General features: G+C 39.4%; 1 protein-coding gene across 1 annotated transcript; it reads right to left on the bottom strand.

The window, feature by feature from the left end:
- Positions 1-1,235: 1,235 nt before the first annotated feature.
- Positions 1,236-22,404, bottom strand: pkd1b (polycystic kidney disease 1b). Its single transcript, XM_043253287.1, has 42 exons — positions 22,341-22,404; positions 22,007-22,184; positions 21,719-21,894; positions 21,175-21,293; positions 20,693-20,840; positions 20,338-20,603; positions 19,309-20,025; positions 18,991-19,122; positions 18,294-18,469; positions 18,045-18,184; positions 14,169-17,791; positions 13,923-14,087; positions 13,542-13,679; positions 13,156-13,438; positions 12,838-13,069; positions 12,603-12,747; positions 11,995-12,129; positions 11,606-11,750; positions 10,899-11,504; positions 10,007-10,157; positions 9,642-9,894; positions 9,102-9,297; positions 8,834-9,001; positions 8,615-8,758; positions 8,339-8,549; positions 7,969-8,092; positions 7,652-7,804; positions 7,479-7,537; positions 7,247-7,389; positions 6,913-7,027; positions 6,667-6,833; positions 6,240-6,442; positions 5,972-6,169; positions 5,693-5,847; positions 5,090-5,202; positions 4,628-4,766; positions 4,367-4,489; positions 4,037-4,208; positions 3,638-3,925; positions 2,957-3,091; positions 2,561-2,875; positions 1,236-2,332 (listed from the first exon to the last, which is right to left on the bottom strand). The coding sequence occupies exons 1-42, from the start codon at positions 22,402-22,404 to the stop codon at positions 1,589-1,591; spliced, it is 12,057 nt and encodes a 4,018-aa protein (XP_043109222.1). The 3' UTR covers positions 1,236-1,588.
- Positions 22,405-22,952: the final 548 nt, after the last annotated feature.

Raw genomic sequence — 22,952 nt, 5'->3', positions numbered from 1 at the left:
GAAGCATCCGCTTCCCAGACGTTTGACCATGGTGCTTCTAAAATGATCTGATGGGATCAACCAGTATTTGTACACAAAAATAGGTTTCAGTGAAGGCAGGCTGCTAATGTTAGGTCTTCTGTTGCTCACTGCAATAGTCTGCTCTAAAAGCGGATGTGAGGACATACCAGCCTCATAAACCTCTTAAGCTGAGAAAACCCTTTCGTAATAACTGTACGGGTATTAGCCCTAAGGGTTTTCTTAGCTTAAGCGGTTTGTTGCAACTGGCTGCTGATCTTAGGAAGAGTCTGAAATCGGGACTTGGAAGGCAAAGCCTGTTTGCTTTTCCCAGACTATTAGTTTGATGCTACTGCCATCTAGTGGTTGTATTAGGGATCTTCTTTGCTGAGAATACACATACCTCAACAAATCCATAGTATGTTTTCCGTTAAATATCTCACGTTACTTAATGGGGTCATGAACTATATTTATTTTTAATTTTGTACCACTAATATCTGAGGTCCACTTATTATGTTATCAAGATTTTTAAATCAAAGTACATCATAATTTACATATGAAGTAATTAGCTATTTTATGTACTGTTTTGACCCCCATCGTCGAAACGCTGTTTGAATAAACATGGCGGAGACTCGGAAAACTTAGTAGACTCGGAAGAAAACGGACACTGATTTGCTAAAAGTTCTTCATGTTTGACAGACTACATTTCTTCATAGATGGACACTGATGTGATTTAGGATTAAAAAAAAAGGTATAAGTAAAAATCCTGCATTGAATTGTCTTGTTTGTAAACAAATTTTTAGTAAAATGAAGTGACCAGTGAAAAATGTTCCTGAAAATAAAGTTCATCAACTGTTTCCTAATGTTGGGAACAGGAGGAAGGCAAAGCCATAACGTGGCACATTTCACAACTAGTCGTTTTGGCAAACTGGCTTCAATACAAGCTGTTCTTAAACGAACAGGTCGATTTTGAGTTTTTAATTTTTTTACTTGCAGAACAATGATCTCGTATATGTCAAAAGATCAAGGAATGAGTGATTTTTCAGTTCATTATCCCTGAAGATTGAGCTATTAACACTTTCATTTAGCAGACATTCTTATCCAAAACTTATTAATGAGAAACATGACCAACTTGGAAAAAAAACAGTCTAAAAGAGAAGGTACACCCAAAATTTTATTTGAAACAACTTTCTTTCTTCTGTAGAACATAAAGTAAGATATTCTCGAGAAATGTCTGAGACTGTTTCATTGGCTCAAACATGGCAGCAGGTGCTCTCAATATGGATTCATCTTGCTAATTTCTACTGACTTTAACTGTTTAAGATGTTTTAAATGATAAACAAAAATATACTGATGTTTAAGCCACAGTTTGGATGGCCATGTCATCTTGTTAGCAAAAATAAAACGGATTCATTAATACAAGATACATGTCCCAGAAGACAAGTGAAATCAAAAGGAAGGAACATGAAAAGCAACACAAAAGCACCAGGCAAGAGGTAGAAACACAATTTACAAAATCTAAAACAGTTGTGACTAACACTGTATTCACTGTGTCAAAAAATATTAATGCTTAATGGCATATTTGAAACTCTTATTCAGTGTGCCATGCCCGTCTCTTTATGGGCATGCTGTCACATACATGCTCTCTGTCTCCGTCTTCACTCCGGGGTCTTACTGGCAAAGCCACAGTGCTGTGAGATCCAGGTAACCTCTGAGCGGTGTCAGCAGAATGACAGGTGACTGAATTCCAGGCTCTGCGTCTTGAGGCACCCCATTTTCTCAGGTTTGGGCTGTTCATCCTTCCATCCAATGCGGAAAGTATTCTCTTACCTAACTGAGCAGCAGGCCCCATCAGGGAGGACTCTGAGCATGTAGCACGGCGATGTGGAAAGGAATTAATGACACCTTGGAGAGAAGCTGGAGTGGGGCTACTTTCCAAAACAGAGGTACATGGATGTGGAGGGAGCACTGGTGGCTCTGGTGTTGGAACATGTCCCTTGAAGGTCACTTGCTGAGACTGAGAGTCTCTTCTCTGGTAAATTCTGCTCTGGATCTGCTGCAGTTGGAGTTCATAGTTATAGACTTCTTCGGTCAGTTGGTTGACGTGGTCTAAACCAGCCAGGAGGCTGTCCACACAGGGCACCAGGCGGTCCACATAATGCTGGAAGTCAAAACTGCCTGAAATGACAGACGAATCGGAGGCCAAAGAAGAGGCAGATGATCCCTGGCGAGGAGCAATGGGACTGATTGAGACAGAGCAGCTGGAGGCTTCAGAGCCCTGGGAGGATCTGGAGGGTGGAGGAATCATTCCCTCAAACTTGACTCTGTGCCGAAACTATATAGGGAAAAAAAAGTTTGTGTGTGTGAATATATATATATATACATAATAAATATGCAAAGCACACACACATGTATACAAAACCAATTTTTTATTTGTAAATATGATCAGTTTGTTAAAATGTATTTAAATTTGGGAGTAATTCTAAATGTTGCTTTATAAAACATGGCTTATCTTGAAAAAAAAAAAAATTTGGAAAAAAAAGGTCTATAATGGTATTTGTACCTCTTTGGTCTTGCTAAGCCCCATCCATAGCTTGAGACGTTTAATGAGGAACTGTACCATCTCATAGTCCTGCGGCTCCATGGAAGGTCTGTAAATGTCTGCATGCACCATTTTGTAAGTTCGAATCAATACAGCAGCACATAGGCACCCCAGTGCCCAAAATCCAATTCCCACGGCAGACAGACAATAGAGTGTTCCCACGACTGGATGATGCTCACAAAGTCGACGCAACCCCATGTGCCCCCTTAGCAAACACAGCAGAGAGGAACTCGCCTGCCCTAAGGTTCTAAAGCCCTCCACTGAACCCGAGAAGAGCTGAAAGAGAATAATGTGTGCCTAGTTTGAGGTGAAAAAATACAATCGAAAGTCAAATCATAGAAATAAAAAGCATTGTACCATGATGCCTATGTGAGAGAACAGAAGCAACAGGAGGAGCAGCAGGAGCACTACGCCGCAGATCTGAGGGAATACCTGTCGAATAACCCGACCAATCACCAACCACCGCCTAACAAACCGCAGGATCCCCACCGTCTGTAAAAACACACCTCTCAATAGTTGTACTACATTTTGACTGACAAAAAAAAAGAATGATTTGATTACAGAGCTTGACTTTAACGCAATATTACATGTACATTTAGTCATTTTGCAGACGCTTTTTTATTCCAAAGCGACTTACAAATGGGGAATACATAAAGCGATTCATCTTAAAGAGGCAACGGACGGAGGAAGTGCTCATAATACCAGCCTCAGGTACTTTTCAAATATGTACAAGCTGGAAACGGAAAGGAATAAATAAAAAGAAAGCTCCACATGACAATATATATTATTACAGTGATTGCAAGTCGTTTTAAAAGGGCTAGTTCATACCAAAATGTAAATTCTGTCCTTTATTACTCAATTCAATTAATTATTTACTGTCATTTCATGTCATTCATTTTGGGGTGAACTAATCCTTTAAGCTCCAAAGTATACAAACTCTACAATTAATTAAACTCATATTTTCAAACTTTGGCTTTTTAAGTTATTTCTTAGACCAAATGTGTGTTTAAATAAAAATCCTCTGCTTAGGACCTGTACCTTTAGAAGCAAGAGGGTTAATAAAATAGCTGAGAGCTGATTGGATTTTCTGGCCAGTCTGGAAGAATTATGGAAGTCAGCAAAGGAGGAGGGCCGGGAGCAATGTCTGGAGATGTAGGCTGTAGTCGTAGAGAGGAAATACAGTCGAAGAACAGCTGCTGCTATCGTCAGTAAAGCTAACAACGGCTGAAACCAGCACCGGGCTTGCCTCAGGTATTGACTTGGCTTCTTGATCAAGGCCCATGCTTCAGCACTCACAAAGCACAGGCCAAAGAGTAGTAGCAAAACCTAATGAGAAGACAGCTGTTAATAGGACTTATAACAATGCCGCAAATTAATTTTAACTCTGTTCAAACTGTGAAATTAGTTTCTGTTTAGTTTTTCAAGAAAGCAACGTACCGTCAACGTGACGTGTAAGTCTGGACCAAATAATGGAGAGATGTGAAAAGGCTGGATGGAGATGAAAGAAAGGACTCTGCCTGTCTGTGTTTGATCCAGGAGAATAGAAACCGGTGCCAAGATGCCCGTCTGTTTATGATAGTGAGTGAACTCAATCAATACTGCCTGTGTCCTGTCACAGAAGTCATAAGAATCACTTGAGTTGATGAGTATGTGTGCAGAAAGTACAAGCCTGGACATGTAGAGAACTGTATTACACATATATAACATATGTATATGACATTTTTTATTCTACAGTGATATTTTGTGTATAACGGTGTGACGTCATACCCTGTTGTCATCCACTTTGCCATCTGTAGGTCTGACAGGATCTCTCGTGTGGATTCACTGTTGTTCCCAAGCATTACTTCCTCCATTTGACTGAATGCACATGATGCAGCCCTAGTCGTTGGCCTTGAGAGAGGAAATTATGATCATTTTCCAAAAGACAAGTGTAGTAGGGAAATATTGTTATATTCTCAGCTGTTCAGGCTGCATAGCATCTTATTCACACGCTGACAGTTTCTCTCTTTGTGTCCTGTTATCTCTCACCACGTTGAAAGTGCTGCAGTGTTCTTGCTGTGTGCTGAGAAGCTCTGCTGTCCAAGCTTGGCATGTGATGAAACATGACCAGTCAGCATCAAAGGAAGTCGACCAGATTGGAACTTATTTCTGATGTTTTGACTGCAGACTTTGAGGAGAAAAAAAACCCCACTTTTACAAAGGTTATGATTTTATGGAAGTCCGTTTCTGCCACTGAATAAAAAAGGTAATTGCGACTTTTTATCTCACAATTCTTACTTTTTTTCTCAGACTTTTTCTTTCAGAGGTGTGAGGTATAAAGTCACAATTGCACGCTATAAAGTCACAATTGCGAATTGTTATAAAGTCCAATTCTGAAAAGTAAAATCATTCTGATATTTTGTCAATTTATTTTTATTCAGTGGCATAAATGATTTCATGTTATTATGACATTTTAACAAAATAATTTTGAACCTAGAAGTAAGTCCTTACAGTCCTGAAAATGAACTTTCAGTAGTCTTGCCGGGCCAGTTAAAGAAAGAGAAGGGTTTTCATACAGGTGTGATATTAGTCTGTCATCCACCCACTGTTCAGCATGCATCCATCTATGATTTAAAAAAAAATAATAATAATATTACTGATTTATGACAAGTTACAATTCATATTTTAGATAAAACCACTGACTGGATTGTTTTGACCCAGCAACTGAGTTAAATGTTTATTTATCTCAACTACTTTTTAAAAAAAAACAGGCATATGGCTGGCATAAAATTAACCCAAAATAGGTTATAAATGAAAAAGAAAATCAGACACGTAATTACTAGAGGCATCAGTGATAATCAAAAAGAGAACATTTATCATTTAACCCCTTTATCTTGAAAATTCAGCTTCATTAGTTTTCTGCAGTCAAATTTCTGAATTGCATTTTGCGTTACAATGGAGGTTTAAAGTTTTGATTAGGTCAGAGTAACATATTAAAATAGGCTTTCTTCACATTCCTTTTATTATTTTTATACAAATCACTGCGCTCTCTGGGACCTCAAAAAGAAAAATCTGCTTCAGCGGAACATGTATAATGTATAGAGTCTGCCTTACCCAGATAATGCAGTAAGACTCGGCTGGTCTGGTGAAGCTGTGACCAGCATGTGTTTAATAGCAGAGTGAAGCCGTCTGCTGTTAACCTCATGCACATGTTCCTGGTAGTTCACCATCAGAACCACCAACAGGAAAAGCATATAGACTAAGCATCTCTGATTATCAGGGTAGAACATGAAACAAAAGACCATTAAAATTAATATTAATATCCATTAGCTGTTATAGGTCTCTGAAGACTAAATGAGTGCTTAATGGATTCATCTGTGGGTCTGAGCTCACCCTCATTAAGACTCTGAGTGTTCTCAGCTTCCGTGCTTCCTCTTTAGCCTGCAGCAGGCCGTATCCACTGAGAGGATGCACCTTATCCCCCAGATCCTCTTCTGTTCTTCTGACTTCTGTCTCCTGAGCCAAACGCTCCTCCACTTCTGGGTCCACCGGTCTCACCACAGCAGCCAGATACAGTGCCTGGATACAGATCTACAGAAACATGCATATTTTCACTTCCTTTTCCATCTAAAGAGCAGTGAATAATAGGTTTATAGCTTACCGCAAATGGTTCCAGCAGCAATGCAGAAGTGAGGAAAGCTGACAGGGCAGACACTAACCACATTAGAACCACAGAGCTGGAAAACCTGCTTCCATACAGTCCCACCAGAGCCAGGCTTGTGCCCAATAAAACAGCCACCAGCAGGTAAACCACACGCAGAACCCATGATGGAAGAAACAGGCCAGGTACACCGCGAACAACACCTGAACAACAGCCCATACAGTAGTAGCAGATATTTTATTCTCATGTCAGCATCTAAGGCTATCTTCATCGCAAAAAGTTGGATGAACCCAAGAAAATTGTGGGATTAAAGTGAAAAAAGGGTGAGAAAATGGCGCATGTGCGTAATGCGTCAGAGCATGTGCCTCACTACTTTTCAAAATCTCAATTGAATATCAATTCTTTCCTGTGGATGATGTGGGCTCACCGATGCGTGTGTTGGAGATGGTGCTTATAGAGTCGGGTGGGAGACTAGGGAGAAATGTGCTGGCATCACTGAGCACTGAGAGTGAGGAGGAGGACTTGTGAAAGCCAGGTTCAGATGTAGGCGTATCCACGCTCAGATCAGACCACTCACTGCACAAGCTGTCCTGGCTGAAAGAAAAAAGTATGTGACCGTGTATCCTGGTAAATTGTGCGTGGGTCAGTGTGAAACGTTCATTGCAGAACTCACATGTCAGACAGGATAGTGTGGTTGGGTGTGAAATGGCCACTGTCAGATGCTTCTGGCTCCAAGCAAAGCGTATTTGCGGTATCCAGGTCTGCAGATATAGATACAAGATCTTCCTCTAAAAAAAGAGCAAAGTGTTCCATATAAGAAATAATTAACCCCCCCATACAAGTTTTACGGGTGCCTTTAATGTTGCTTTTGAAGTTTGTCACAATTCTTATTTAATATGAAAAAGAGCAAAACTGTGTTCCACAGAAAAAAAGTCATACAGGTTTGGAACAGCATGAGGGTAAGTAAATGATGACAAAATCACACAAGTGATTGTGTTTCTTCAAACCTGAAGACCTCATAGGTTCATGGTCAGAGGTCGGAGTTGACAAGTTTAGTTGTAGAATGGCTTTTTTTCTTTTCAGAAGGTGATTAGTTCCTGTTAGCTCAGGCAGGCCAAATATACTGTCACATGAAGGCCACTGATGCATTCTGTAAAATGTGTAACATAACACTGCATGATTAACTTTTTAAAGGCATGTAGTATTGTAATGTAATGTAATGTAGAATAGACTTGGTACCGGTCATTCCCAGGATCTGGAGTATTCCAAAACTCAGAATCTAGTTTCTGCAAGGAATTCTTTGAAGTTGAAAAAGAAGATGCACAGAGAATGTGCTGTAAACGTATTCATATAGGAAATTATGCTTTATGATTCTCTATAAAATCAATTAATTAAAATGGACTTTCTCTCACAGTATAAGAAGACGGTCCATCATAAATGGAAGAGTCAGGGCCTATCGGCAGTGACAGAAAGGATGAACAGGAGAGATCTGGGTGGCTGAGGTAAACATCCATCTCCACGGTATGAGACACAGGAGAGGCAGGCAGAGATACTTCCAGTGTCACCTACAACACATATCATCAGCTTTACACTGTGTAGATTTGTCATTTAAAAAAATCTACCATAAAATCTGAGATCATTGTTTTTTTTGTTTTGCTTTTTTTTTTTTAAGTAAAAATATGATATCTACAATATGGTTTCAGAAGGGATTATGTAGACTGACATCTACCTTGCTCTTGGTGTTTTGGAAGAGAAATCTGAGAATGGTTTGGAAAGGGAACATCAAAACTGCAACTGTTATTCCAACCAGTATGTTCTCTCCATTCATCACCATCTGGGCAGAGACCGGACCGCTGCATTCGGAACAGTAACAAATGTAAAGAATAACCCATTTGTTCTCAGAGGAATGAGAAGAAATTCATTTATTTGTTTAGTGATGAATATTATCCTCTTGTGCCATTAATCAATAACAAAGACTATTGTAGCTCGGAGAAAATACAGAATTGCTTTGTTTTACAAGGTGTAATTACCTGCACCTACAGTGTGAGCTATACAAACTCAATCTGTTATCCGTGGTTTTTGAAGGTCAAGTCTATTACCTGCTGCCCTTTCTGCCCACTGCTCCATACCAAACTGCCCCAACTGCTAGATAGAGATGTAATAAGAGGGCACAGCAGGTGACCCTCTGGGTTCGGCTAAAGCGGCTGTGGGCTGGCCGTTCCCATAATGAAATCCACAGATGGTGCTCTCGAAGGCCAAATAGTAACTGGGAATGTAGGATCCTCTTAAACTGCTGCAGCTCCTGAGGGCCTACAGGGATCACAAGGTTATGAAACGCAAAGTTGATTCATGCTGTACTGCATGCGTATACTTACAAGATGCTAAAATAACTTTCTCCACCCTTCCAAAGTTCTTTTCGTTCTCCACAGATAGCCAGTCGTCCACCAAGAAGAAGAACATGTTGCCTGTTTGTATGTCCCAGACTATCACATGTTTTAGGAACCAGGATGGGTTTAGGCCTGGAAAACGCAGCGGTTGTTTGAGAGGATTTGTTATTTTAGAAAGAAAGATGGAAGCTATTCACAGCCACTGACCTGTGTTGTCATGCCAGATGCGTATTTTCCAGATCTCTCCGAGATTGGCATCTGTTTCAACTTGGAAGTCGTCCAGGCAATTCCTCTGGAAAGCTCCTTCTCTTTGAAGGTGACGTGAACCACTTTTATTCAGGCCATACAGGCTAATGCCAACATGTGCAGTGGTACCTGGAGAATTCAGATGTTTTATAACTTAAAAAGATCTTGTTTGTAGAGTTTTATGAGGTTGATGAGTAATTTTAGTATGTAAATTAAAAGTTCTACTCACCAGACCCTCTTTTCCAGCCTGTTTTAACAAGAACCCTGTACTGGTAGTGACCTTTCTGACCACTCAGAGGAACCCAACTCAGACGGAGACTTTCTAGATGGTCCAGTTTGTGAGCGATAAGACCAAGCAGCAGATGAATTAACAGCAAGACTCCACAAACTATTCCCACCACCACGTTTTTCACTGGCTCCTCTGACTGGTGGCACAAGTAGGTTTTTTGATCACTTATGTGTTATATTTCATTACAATATTAAGAAGTTTCTGTATACACTACTGTTAAAAAATTTGGATCTGTAAAATTGATAAATCGAAGGACATCGATAAAATAGTCCATGTGACCATCAGTGGTTGAATCATAATGTTATGAAGCTACAAAAATACTTTTTTGTGCAAAAAAACCAAAAAAATTACATTATTCATTACTTACACACAAAAAGTATAAAATTAAGACTGAACCACTGATGTCACACAGATTATTTTAACAATGTCCTTACTACCTTTACGGACCCTGAACATGTCAGTTGCGTTAAAAAAGCTTACAGGTGGCAGCAGTAGAAGTGCATCAGGATGGATGAAGAGGCTGGCTCCAAACATGGTGAGGTGGTGTGTGAGGCAGTGGGCAGTGTGTGGGCTGCTGCCGCTCAGAGGACTCAAGCCGTCACTGCTCCAGCGCCTCTCATCAACACTGAAGAACCGGCACAGCACGCTGAACACACACACTGAGACAGACACGTCCACACCGCTGATGCTACTGTTCAGCTTCACAAACAGGTCTTTAGCAGAGCCATTCAAGCTGCAAAGTTTACACACACAATGAAAAACTGCTTGTTTCGTTTAGACTAACACAATACTGACAATCGCTATTTCCAATTGAATTAATTATGAAATGAACAGGAAGAACCTACAGTGGTGTAAGGAAGATTGTATGCTCCAGTGATGGAGTCTGAGCTGAGAGAGAGAGGGAGAGCTCTTCAGAATGAGTGTGTTCGGACGGAGGATGAATTGGTTTGTCAATGACAGAGATCCATACTAGTCCATAGGCTTCCTCACCAGCTCCTGTTCGACAATACAAAACACAAGCGTTCTATATTGTATACTGCTGCTAACACATTTTGTATTTGTGTCAAAATACCTCTGTTACTAACACTGACACCCACTCACCATCACAATCATTAAAAATAAATGAAATAAAACATTTAAATATACACTAATGTTCCAAAAGTAAAAAAAGTAAAGTGTCTTATACACAGAAAGCCTGCATTTATTTGATCAAAATAATGTTCAAAATATTGTGCAATATTACATGTATAATACCAGTTTTAACATCTTTCAAAATTTAATTTATTCATGTGATAGTGAAGCTGAATTTCTAGCAGCCATGACTCCAGTCTTCAGTGTCACATAATACTTCAGAAATCATTCTAATATGCTGATTTGGGGTTCAAAATTTCATAACATAAGCATGGGTTATTAACTATGTTTTAAATGATATTTTAAATAATATAATATAATAAACAATGCACTAAAGATTTTTGTAAAGATATTTGTAGTGCTTAATCGTGATTAAATCGTGATTAACATTTTTTTTACCTAATATATGTGAGGTTACTGTGTATATTTATTATGTATATATAAATACACACACATACAGCATATATTTTAAAAACATTTACATGTATTATTCTTTAGGATATGATGACTTGCAATTAATTGTTATTAATTAACAGCAAAAAATTGTATTGCATTATATTATATTATGTTGAAATCTAATAAGATAAATTGGCTGGTGTACATTACCTGGAATGAGACTGAAGTTTAAGGCAACATAGAGGCCAGTCTGAGGATCTGTGTCCATTGCTTTGACTGTGAAATTTACACTTCCCTCGGGTGGCAGAGTAAAATTTTTCCATAGTAGCCTCTCATCTTCCATCTCTTTTACTTTTTTGTGTAAAGTAAATTGTATCGCGGTGTCTAGTGTAAGGTTGGCGATTGTAATGTGCACTCCCTGTTGTGTAGCAAATTCCATGGCTGCGAGCGTGGTCGAAATGGGAGGCTCTGCAGCTGGAATGAATGGGTTTTCTTCACCCTCCATTTGCAGAAAGATCTGCAGGACCTCTTGTTTTTCCTCCTTTAGTTGAGAGCTCAGTGCTGATGGGACGTGAAACTGGCAGTGGCTAAGGGGATCTGTGCAGAGGAGGTCTTTAGTAGGGTCACCCCGTACGCCCACCGCAGTGATCTTTGGAACAGCGAGGGAAAGAGCTTCTCTCGCACTCATCCGCGACAGCATTAATGAACGCATGAGCTCGAAAATCTGGCCTAGTGCTGATACAGCTGTCTCTGATGTATCCACACGCTTGAGGCCTAAATTGTTCCTCTGCCTCTGATCAGCAGTCAGTGTGCTGCCTGCAGTGAAAACGGAAGGATGGTTAAGCCACGGTTCATTTGCAACTTCAGAGCGAACCTCTATTATCGCACTGAATATGAATTCTGCTGAACGTAGTTACTTAAAACAGCCAGAATGTTCCTGCCGGTGTCTGTGGGGTTGATGTCGCCCTGTCCTGTTTGTTCTCTTATCACTTTGATCATCTTCTCTGTGACCTTCAGCACCTTTCCATGGCAGCCGTTGCACTTCACTTCAGAGGGAACCACCTGCAGACAGGAAAGTACATTTTACAGTACATCATTTGCATTTGTAACATCACATGTGACAATAATTTGTTCCTGGGTTCACTCCTCATTATGCACAGCAGGCAATCTGTATTCGGTGACAGGTCTCTGCTTCTCGTCTCACACTGTGCTGGATCTCTAAAATGCTGACATGCTTTGTGTCAAGCTATGATTAATGCTGATTAATGCTATACTGTCCATAAGATTTAATAATAGAAAGCCTTACTATAGACTGGGCCAAAGCTGAGCTGATCAGAGATGCATCCTGGAAGGAGGAGACCGGCAGAGACGCCAGAGCCTGAATGACATTTTCACGTGTTTGAATCTTGTCCTCCATCTGTTGAGCATTTGTGGACGCTATCTGTGGAAGTGGATTTTGATTTAGAAATTATTAATAATAATTATAATAATTATAATAATAAAAATGGGTTGAGAATCACAGAAACTTTTTTGGCAGCTGTATTGGACTGGTACCTTGTGGTGTGCATGCAGCAGCACAAAAAGCAAATATTGTCAATTGCTGAATTTAAAGAAATAATTCACCCAAAATTACTTCCCCTTATTTATTTCAAACCTTTGTGACTGACTTTCTTTTGCGCAACACCAAAAAGAAGATATTTCTGAATGTTGGGAACCAGACAGCGTTGACCACAGTAACATTTTTTCTCACTGATGTTACAAATGAGTTATGATCATATCAAGCAAGTATAATTTATTTTAGTCCATTTTATCCAACCAGTATAATAGTTTTTTTACTTAGAAAGAGACTGAGCACACCTCCCAATAAATATCCAGACAATGGATATTCAGGTTTGTCAGGGCTATGTTGGTTACCTGGTTAAGATGGCTGCTCAGGGCAATTGAATATTGAATGATGTCCTGAGGGTTGCCTTGTTGGCGCAAAGCCCATAACTCTGATTGGCTCTTATTCCTCAACCACTCAGTTGTGCATTGTTCACTCAGCAGCACTGTCAGATTCCTGCAGAATATATCAATTGTAATTTGAGAGCTGTGATGTGCAGTCAACCTTTATCTGATTATATAATTGGCAAGCAGCTGAATGACTAACTTTTTCGCCGCAATGACTGATGCCCCCATACTGTCCTCTACCAGCACCAACACGTGAATAACAGTTACGTTTTCCACTGTGCTCACACTACCCAGTGGCACCAGGGAGCTGAACGTGCTCTGAGTGCCTCTGTAAAGGGTAATCAAGGGACATAATGGTCCAAAATCTTCACACTGTGCCACCTGCAGTGAAAATATCAGCTGAGCTGAGTCACCGTCATAATCCATCCATCCTGCCATTGAGAAAAAATAGCAAAGAATGCGTCAGTCCTCAGAGCCATTACTTGGGTGAGAAATAAGAGAAGAGAAATGACACTACCAGAGCAACTGTAAGAGACCATAGTTTCCAGGAAATGAAGCGAGTCGTCGGGTGACAGAGTGCAAATACCCCCGTAGGGAAGATGGCTGGGGACTAAGGTGATGCTTGCCGACCCCCAAAGCCCAGAGGCTGGTTCAGACACATTGAGAGTAAAGGTGTATTCTTGGCCATCCATTAGCACCCCTGGTTTAATGACTATTTCTCTCCAGAGACTTCCTGTCGAGGTAGTAACCTCGTTCAGTGTTAGAGCTTCACCTTTCTGATTCTCTGCAGTCCACCTGTGCTGTAGTTGAAGTGTTTTAAAACATTATTAAGGTGTGTGGGTATGAAAGAGAGACTTATAAAGGCATGTGAAGTTATTTTAAGGGAGGTTATTAATTGAATACCTGTACAGTGTCTTGACATGAAGAACAATGTCCAGCCAATGTAACGTAATGGCCTTGACCAACATGAAACGATGACAGGGAATTACATGAGACACACTTTACAGTCACAGGTAGCAATGTGGTATTGTACACTGTAACCTGCAAGAAAAAAAGACATTAGAAGAAAACGGCTTTGTCCTGTCTTCTGATGTATTTTTGTATTAAAGAGTTTCTCCTTAAAAAAAAAAACAAAACACTAACATGTTCAATCCCCGACTAGCTTAATTTGATAGTTAACAAAAAAACAGAAGTTTTAATAATTTTCTTACCCATCTTGGAAACATCTTGGATATTTTAATCATATTAGCAAGCTAAAGTCAAGTAAAATAAGTTAACACTCACTGACTGTGATATAGACACAGGTTGACGTCCACTTTTGTAAAGGTTGAGAGTAAAGTGGTATATTCTGTCAGGCAGCAGTGCACTTCTGGGAAGAAGCAGTATACTTCCATTTCCTGAAATATGTTGATGAAGGGTGGAAACAGCTGAAGACAATGCTGTTGTGTTCTGCAAGCACAGAATACGCCATAATTTGAATGTTTATGTTAAATTAAATCAAGTATTTATTGTATTTGTGAAGTACCATACCTCAACATTGTAACCCCACTGGAACTGCATCTCACTGTCATTCTCCTCTAAATCTGGATCAAAAGATTCTGTTGCATCCAAAATGAGATCATACTGACTTGACAAGAACCTGTGAGAACCACCTTTGATCACAGGCACCAACTCACTGTGAACCACGGTAAGCTGAATTGTCCTGTTCTGCTCAAGAGGAGTTCCTGGAAGTCTGGCAGTAAATGTCAGACAGTAGTTTCCCACTTTCAGAGCGTGCTTCGGCAGAGAAAGAAGTGGCGTTGTGACATCCACTGAATCATTTAAGGACACCTTGTCCATTCCTGAGCAATCTTGGCCTCTGAAGATCTCCCAGAAATAATATGCTTTGTGTCTAAAGCAACCGTTAAAATCGACTCTTGCTTCAAAGTAACTTGGTCTGGATTTTAATATTTCATATTGTTTTTTTACAACATAGATATGTGGCTGGGTGCACTCCAGCTTTTGTACTTCAACTGTCATTTGAGTAGAAACCTCACTTATGCCATTGAAAGCTGTTAATTTTACAACAAACTCACCAGTAACATTATATTGGTAGACTTGTCTATTGGATTCTGTAACCAGGACTCCTTCGCTGCCATCACCAAAATCCCAAAGGAATTTAAGGTTGCTGCCTCCATCTGTGATAGCTACAAATGTGATCGGATAATCAATAAAAGCTCTGTCATAGGCAGTAAATAGCTTCACTTTCTTCACATGCTTCTGTATTGTTGCTGTACTGGTCAGGGTTTGTAAACAGAAGCCATTATCAGCTTCCACTATAACAGACAGGGATCCATTAGTGAAAGGTGTGAAGTGAACATTTTGCCCGATTTCCCGAGAGGACTGTACTCCATTTAATAGGAAAGTCCAGTAGTAATTGGCTTGTGAGCCACTGGATGCTTGAAAACTGATCTTTTTGGATGCCTCCAAGACAGCAGAACAACATCCGATCAAATGCAGATCTTTGATTCTTTCCACAACTCTGACCATCACTGTTGTACTTTGGTAACTGACATGATTTCTTGCTTTTGCTCTTACAAGGTGGTTTCCGACTGAAAGAGAAGAGGTGCTAAAATTCTGCCAAATATCCACAGAATAACTCGCATTAACAAACTCCAAAGAAAAGGAAACTTCACTTCCTTGGGAGACAGATGGTGTGAAAATAACCGGATCCCCCTCACATACAACATCACTGCTAGCAGTTAGTAAAAGTCCCTGGATGGCATCCTGAACTGTGACGGTATATGAAACTGTTTGCCAGCTGATGTCATTTGAGGCATTAAGTGAAATACGGTGGTCTGTAACATCCGCAAAAGTATAGCTAACAGTTTGATTGTCTGCAAGAACCATAGCAGTGTTGTTGTGGAACATCAAAACCCATTCCCAATGCAGGACGTTTTCTGTTCCTGCAGAGCCATGGAGTAACAAAAGGCTATTTGATTTTACAAAAAATGGTTTGAATTGTCCATTTATCTGAAAGTCTACTTTAGAGATGTTCTCCTGAATTATTAGTAGCTTGGTTGCATCAGCAGACCCAAATACATTTGAGACTGATACCCTGATCTTGACCACACCGATAACTTTAAAAACATGTAGAACAAAAGGCACATCTGATATTACAGGACTGCTCTCAGAATCCAAGAACCATGAGTACCGAATGTCTGTTCCAGATGACACACTCACAGATATCCTCACTGGCTTTTCTATGGCTACAGTATTTATTGGTGATGAAATACTCAGACCAGACACAAGCTCTACTGCTCTCAGTGAAAGGTCAGTATCTACTGATCCAAGAACATTGGATACTACCAGCTTGATGTGTATATCACCAGGGCTGTTTGTAAAAAGCGGAAATTGTTTGCTAGTGCTTGCCATTCTTTGGTTTGCAGTCCACCTATATGTCAAGTTAGAACCACATGTCACTGATGCCGTCAAAAGCACAGTCTGATTTGTCCGAAAAAAACTTGTAGACTGTAACCCTTGAGATTGAATTTGAACCCCATGTATTCTCTCTACGACCTCAATGTGCATTATGGATTCTACTCGACTGACAAGATTTTGTGCTGCGACTTTAATCTGAAACACCCCTGCTTTCGGAAATACATGTACGAATGTAGATGTTCCGGGCTTTGGAGGTGATGAAGCATTCACAGTCCAATAAAACACAACATTTTCATTGATATCAGTCTCAGCTGATATCTGTATCTCTTTTCCAGCCTCCACAAATGGCTGACTGGTATTAAGCATTAAGTATGACAGTGGTGCCTGCACTTCAATCTGTATAGACACAGAATCTGAACTTATCACATTAGATGCTGTGACCGTTACAGGAAACTGCCCAGGAAAACAGAAAACGTGGGATTGATTCTGACCCTCTTTTTTAAAACCATCACCAAAATCCCACCGAAAAGAAGCTATTTTACCAGGAAGCTCAGCCCAAAAGTAATAGGATTGATTCACAGTCATTGCATCATGGTTACCCTCATATTTTATGGATAGATTAGATACAGGCCTTTGAACTGAAATGGTTGCTTTTGCAGTTCCACTGCTGACTTTGTTATGGACCTGCACTGAAATTTCATGCAAACCCTCCTCTTGAAAAACAAAACAATGGTGTGACAGGCCTTTGACTGGGACTAAATCACTAGAAACATTGTTATACCACCAAACCAGATAATCTGTTACCTTGGGACGCACAGACACTTCAAAGCATATTTCCTCATTCACAGCTACAGCACTCTTGGCTGAATGCAGAGTAACATCTGTTATTTGAGTCTCAACACATATGCTGGTTTCATAATTTGCTGAAGCCACCAGGCTATGAACATTTACACCAACTGTGTAAGTTCCTGAAGTTAGAAAAGTATGAGTGATAGTTGTAGCTCCTGTAATTACAGAAAGTGGTGTTCCATCTCCAAAATCCCAGGAGAAAGTCAAACATGGAATATATCCTTTGACCAACGCCTCAAAATTGGTCTCTGTTTTACTTACAATGCTGTCTGTTGGAATAACTTTGCTAATTAGCAAACGATAAACTTCCACGCTGACAAATCGGTGCTCTTTACTTACAGAATTAAAAACCGTAACCTGAACAGTGTAATTTCCGAGAGACTTATAAATGTGAGAGGCTGAGCTCTTGGTGTGATCTCTAATTACCGAACCATCTCCAAAGTCAAAGGTCCATTTTAGACCTGTGCCTAAAGATACTCTGCCACTGACTTCAAAGGTGCAGTTCAGTTCAACGGAGCTGTTGTAATATAGCTGGAGACCTGAAACAGCCTCAACTACCTCCACTGCTGTAGAGTTAGTCAAGACTGACAGGGAGTTGTTGGCACATATGTTGACAATGTATGTGCTGGGTCTTTTAAAAACATGCCTGACTTCACTGTAATGTTCTTTCTGTTGGTCAGAGTCATCGCCAAAATTCCATGAATAAAGCACTCCGTATGAAGAGGGCCATAGTGAGACCTTAAAGAGGACAGTCTGGTTGACTTGACATACAATATGTGATGACGACACCATCAGTCTTGATATTGGAGTCCTTATTTTAACAGGTACAAACATTTCAATTTCGTCAAATTGATTGTAAGCCTCAATTTTCAGTGTGTAGTCACCTAAAAAATCAATAATTCAAAATTTGGAGGAAAAATAAAGCTAGAGTTAGTTTTAAGTACTATTAATAGAATAAATTTTTTAATGAGAACTTAAATACATATTTTTAGAATGATAATTAGATACAATTATTATTTAGAAATGAAATATATTCTTAATAATAATAATAATAATAATAATAATAATAAATGTAATTAAAAATAATTATCAAGTAAATATAAAAAAATCATTTGCAATTCTAATTATTTATAGTACCTGGAAAATAATATGTATGATAGATGGAATCTTGCAGATAGACATATTTGGCACTTTGGTGAAGAGAGCTTCCATCTTCCATCTCTAAAGGAGCAGAAACTGGCTGACTGACAGATGCTGTATTATCACCAAAATCCCATCTGGAGAGATAAATCATTTCATAATATAGCAAAATTCAACATTATACATTCAGGAGAGGTCAACCTTAATTTCATCAATTTAAATCAATTATAATTCAGAGACATTAACCTGACTGTAACGCCTATAGAGATGTCAGCCTTTACTCGAACTGTGTAGCGAGTTGAAGTGTTTACAGCAATGGCCTCTGGCATGGAAATTACTGCTAGGTCAGCTAATGGGGTCATTACATCAGCTGTGAGCTTCACTTCAATTAACTGAGAACTCACAGGGTTATTTGCCATTACCTAGAGCAGAGAAAGCAGTAAAGATTTGAAGAAATTATAAACATGAAATCAGTCATAACACCAAAAGCAATGATTCTCAGTTGGTGGGTCATGACTTCAAAATGGGTCACAGGGTCATTGGTGGCAGGAAAACAACAATGCTAAATGCAAATAATAAAATGCATAAAAATAAATAATCATGCATGAGTAATTTAACTAAATAAAATGGTTTTTAAAACAGAGGAGAAAATACTTTACATATCTATTGTTGATGACATCTAAGGTCGTGCATCCAACCAAGTTACCAGTATTTTTACTTGAAATAAAGATAAATATAGATTGTGAAACCACCAAAAATAATTTTACGTACAGAATTTCAACATTTAGGAACCAAATACTCAAAGTAATGTTAATAGTTTGACACTTTTTAAAATAATGTCAATGAGATGAGGACCACTGACCTCTAAAGACTTGGATCAACTGGGACATCATTGCTTTAGGCTCACAAAGTCTGTTCATGTCTGTTATATTAACATGTTTACCTTTAGCTTGTATTCTGCTGGTTTCTTAAAAACCACGCTGTAGGACTCTCCTGTGTGTGGAAACTGGACAAGGTCATCAACAACCCAAGTATACTTCACCGATGAGCCTGTGACTACTGACGCTGTAAACAACTGTAGAAAACAACAACAACAACAACAACAGAGTAGGCACCCTATTTATTGTCTAGTTATGACATTTTAAAAACCTTTTTTTCAAATATCATGTAAATACCATTAGAACATCAAATTCTAAAAGGTTACTGGTGAACTTCTGAGGTAATATTTTCTTTCCCAATGACACATATAAGAAATTGATACCTGTGGTATGTCTACTAGAACTCTGCTGAAGCCCTCAGGCTGGATTCTCAGCCCAGTGACAGGAATATGAGACACAACTCTCACACTCAGAGTCTGGGAATTCAAGCTGTTTGAAGCCATGATGTTTAGTATATGCTCCCCTTGACTAGAAAGCTTCATGTACACATGAGAGAACCGCATGTCAAGAGCAGCCGTAACGCATCCTCCCTCAATCTCGGGCATCTCAGCAGGGCAAGAGGAGACAAAAGGAACTCCGTTCTCAGACACAGGGTCTGACCAGAAACTTTTTGCGTTTTCTCCTGAAATTATCTGGATGACAATGAGGGTTGGGACATTGATAGCAACATGCATTCTGTTGTCCTTGTCAAGTTTTGGATATAAAACTTGCAACCCTGTGACAGGACTCTCTGCTTTGATCGGACTGTTGCTCTGTGAGGTGCTGGGTATTTGTGAAACGCCGAAATGTGGCATTGTGTCCTCGTAAATCACCCGAAGGTCACAGACCAGCTCGTCTAACCACTGGCCCTGTCCCGGTTGGGCAAATAGTCCTCCCTCCAACCAGCCCCCCCACTCAGGCCCTTGCAGGGACAGAAAGCTTTGGCGCCAGGATGAGTTGGTGTCGGCGACACAATGTAGAAATTCGCCTGCTCTTCCAGTGTGCTGCAATGCAAGAATGTCATCAGGATAGACGGTGATATGTTTGTCTTGTAGTAACACCTGTACAAACACAAAATAAGTGTCTCTTATTTTAGGTCATTTTGAAACTTTCTACTAAAATAATAGCTGAGAAATAAGCTCTGTTCCAGAAACCTAGTAACCTACCTCGAAAAAGGAATTTGTATTATAATTTAAGCATAATTCAAAACATTTAAAAAATGACAAAAAACATTTTAAAAAAATGTTAAAAATCCTTAAATTTAAAGGGACAGTTCGTTCAAAAATGAAATTTCTCTCATTACTCACCCTCATAGCTTGCTAATGCCTATTAGGTTTTGGAACAGAGTCAACAAGTCAAGTGTTGCCACCTACACTGATGTGTGTGTGTTCAGTGCTTGGGGTCAGTGTCAGTGACATGTCTGCCATCAAGTGGAAGAACGGTGGCGTCGCAGGGTAGCGGGGAGGCAGGGGGAATACATGTCCCCCGTTAAAAGACTGGTAAGGGCTGCATGGACTGGTGACGGGCAAACAGATCTCCATCAGGTGACACCAGTACTGTCCACTGGCACAGCCACCAGTGGTGTTACACATGGGTATCAGTGAACAGCAGCTGAAAGGGTTCAAGAGAGAACTACAACCTGAGAAAAGATATGTTTTTTTAGGTTGTACTTTTTTAACTGATTATTTGACATACAATGTGTTTATCATTAGTGCTTAATTTACTTACCGGGTGGTACTAGGTGATGACTTGGGCTGCAGTACGGCCGTAAGATTTGCACTCTGGCAAAGGTCAGCTTATCACTTGGCTGCGTCACCAAATCCAAAGACAGGACTCGACCCTCATGACTGAACCAAAGACCTGGAAAGAACATAATCTGTACAGACACACACACACACACACACACACACACACACACACACACACACAGGGCTTAGCCTAAACCAAGTTCAATAGGACATTTAAGTATTTTTTTTGAACATACCTTAGAAAAAAACATTACTGGTGCGCATCTTTAGGCAAAACAAAGGCACAGACATGTTTAAAGATCAGTCAGTGCACGTTTCTTTCATTTAAAACGTCTCATTTTAGTTTCATTTTAGTCTAGAACTAGCCTTAAGCCTTGTCTGTGAAACATTTTCATAAACCTAAATGTTTTTAAATCTATATAATTTATTCCCTTAACCTGCAGATTCAGTGATAAACAATACCTCAACCATCTGTGGTCCTGGGTCTGGTGGAGAGGGTAGCAGTTGTATCTGGGACACTGTGTATATGCCTGACATTAGTGGGACGCCTGCCACGTAGCTCTCCAGCGATGGCAAAAACACTTTAAAGAAAAAGGGAATGATGCTGCTGTCAGCTCTGATAAATGATTTGAAAAATAGTTTTTGTTTACTGAATGTCAGCAGTAAAAATCTAAATTGCAAACAAAAGTATGATGTGCCCCACCAACGAAAAGTGAACTAGAACTCGGTAATGCTAAAAGTATTTTACTTCCAGAAATATATAATATTGTATATATTATACATTTTGTAAATATTATATATTAAAAATGTTGAATTCAGTGATTCTAAAGGAGTGCTACAAATTGTACTGAAGAAAATTTTGCTGGTGCTTAATTGTGCAAAAGGTTTTGTTTGAAGTTGTACAGTAGGCAATTATTTGCCCAACATTTGATCTCTAAGATAATGATCATTTGGATAATGTAATTTTCTTGTTTTATCAGTGGGGATAAAAGTTTTGTTGGCTTACCTGATATCTTTTTCTCACAAACAAAGAAATTTCCTTTATTACATTGTTCATTCATCCACTGTCCAGAGGCCAAAGCCATTGAAGTACACTCCTTCACCTCATTTCCCTCGGAATCTAAATTATCGAACGGACCCTGTGCCATTCCTTTTCTCAACCAGACCCCAACTGAAGCTTCTCTGGAATAGAACGCACACAATGAGAACAAACAGCAATAGCCAGAAGTTGCAATGTTTATAGATTTCTTTTGGGGAAAAGTGCAAAACTATATACAATCTTGTGATTTCTTGCCGTTGAAATGAATTCTGTATGAAGGTCTGTACAGTGACACTGTCCACCATAGCAAGGTCTCCTCTCTCTTCTTTCTGACAGATGCCTTTTGCTTCTAGCCATGCTGACTTAAATGTGGGCATCCAGTAGCAGCGCGAACCATCACGATCAATTTTTGCCCCCTTTGGGCAATAATATTCTAGAGGAAAGCACGGAATATTAAAAAAAACAACAACGATGTGTTTATATTAGCTGCATAAATAGTGAACACAAGTCATTCAATGCAACGCTCAATGATTGAAAATAATTAGCAAGAAAAATATCCATTATGAGCAAGACAGATAAATCATCTCACCACTGAAGCAGCTTGTAAAAACACAGAGAATCCAAATGAGAAGCAGGTGCACAATATTTGCCATTTTATCTGATCCCCAGGTAGAACATAATAAATGTTAGTAATAATGAATCAAACAAGAGAGAGACTACAAAACGGCCCATTTAATGCTCAGACTGTATCCGTCCATTTAACTTTTCCTTCTGCCTTTACTTCTCTTCACTCTCTCTCTCTCCCTCTCTCTCTCTCTCTCCAGGCCTCTATCCTTTTGTCTTTCTCTCTTACTTGTCCTTTTATTGCATGGTGACTTATTAGCATTGTGCGCTTCAACACATAGTTTCACCCCCCTTTTAACATTCACATGACTCTTAGTTTGTCTCACAGCAACAGCCCTGGAAGATAGAGAGTGGAAGGAGCCCTCATTAACATGCTGTAAAATCCCACCGGATGAATAGGCAGTTAAAACTACTCATCCAGGTTAAATGCGTCACCAACTCCTTTGTCATTATATATATATATATATATATATATATATATATATATATATATATATATATATATATATATATATATATATATATTTTTTTTTTTTTTTTTTTTTACAGATGAAAATGAGTTTTTGAGCATTCAGGC

The sequence above is a fragment of the Puntigrus tetrazona genome, chromosome 12, assembly GCF_018831695.1.
Source record: "Puntigrus tetrazona isolate hp1 chromosome 12, ASM1883169v1, whole genome shotgun sequence".
Taxonomy (NCBI): domain Eukaryota; kingdom Metazoa; phylum Chordata; class Actinopteri; order Cypriniformes; family Cyprinidae; genus Puntigrus; species Puntigrus tetrazona.
Note: the sequence above shows the minus strand (reverse complement) of the source record. Positions and strands in the feature narration are given on the sequence as shown.

Coding starts and splice junctions, on each gene's coding strand:
- pkd1b (XM_043253287.1), bottom strand. CDS start 22,404: ATGGCAAATATTGTGCACCTGCTTCTCATTTGGATTCTCTGTGTTTTT. Junction 8,550..8,614: donor GAAAGTTATTTTAGCATCTT/GTAAGTATACGC, acceptor TGATCCCTGTAG/GCCCTCAGGAGCTGCAGCAG. Junction 5,203..5,692: donor AGTCTTACTGCATTATCTGG/GTAAGGCAGACT, acceptor TTTAAATCATAG/ATGGATGCATGCTGAACAGT.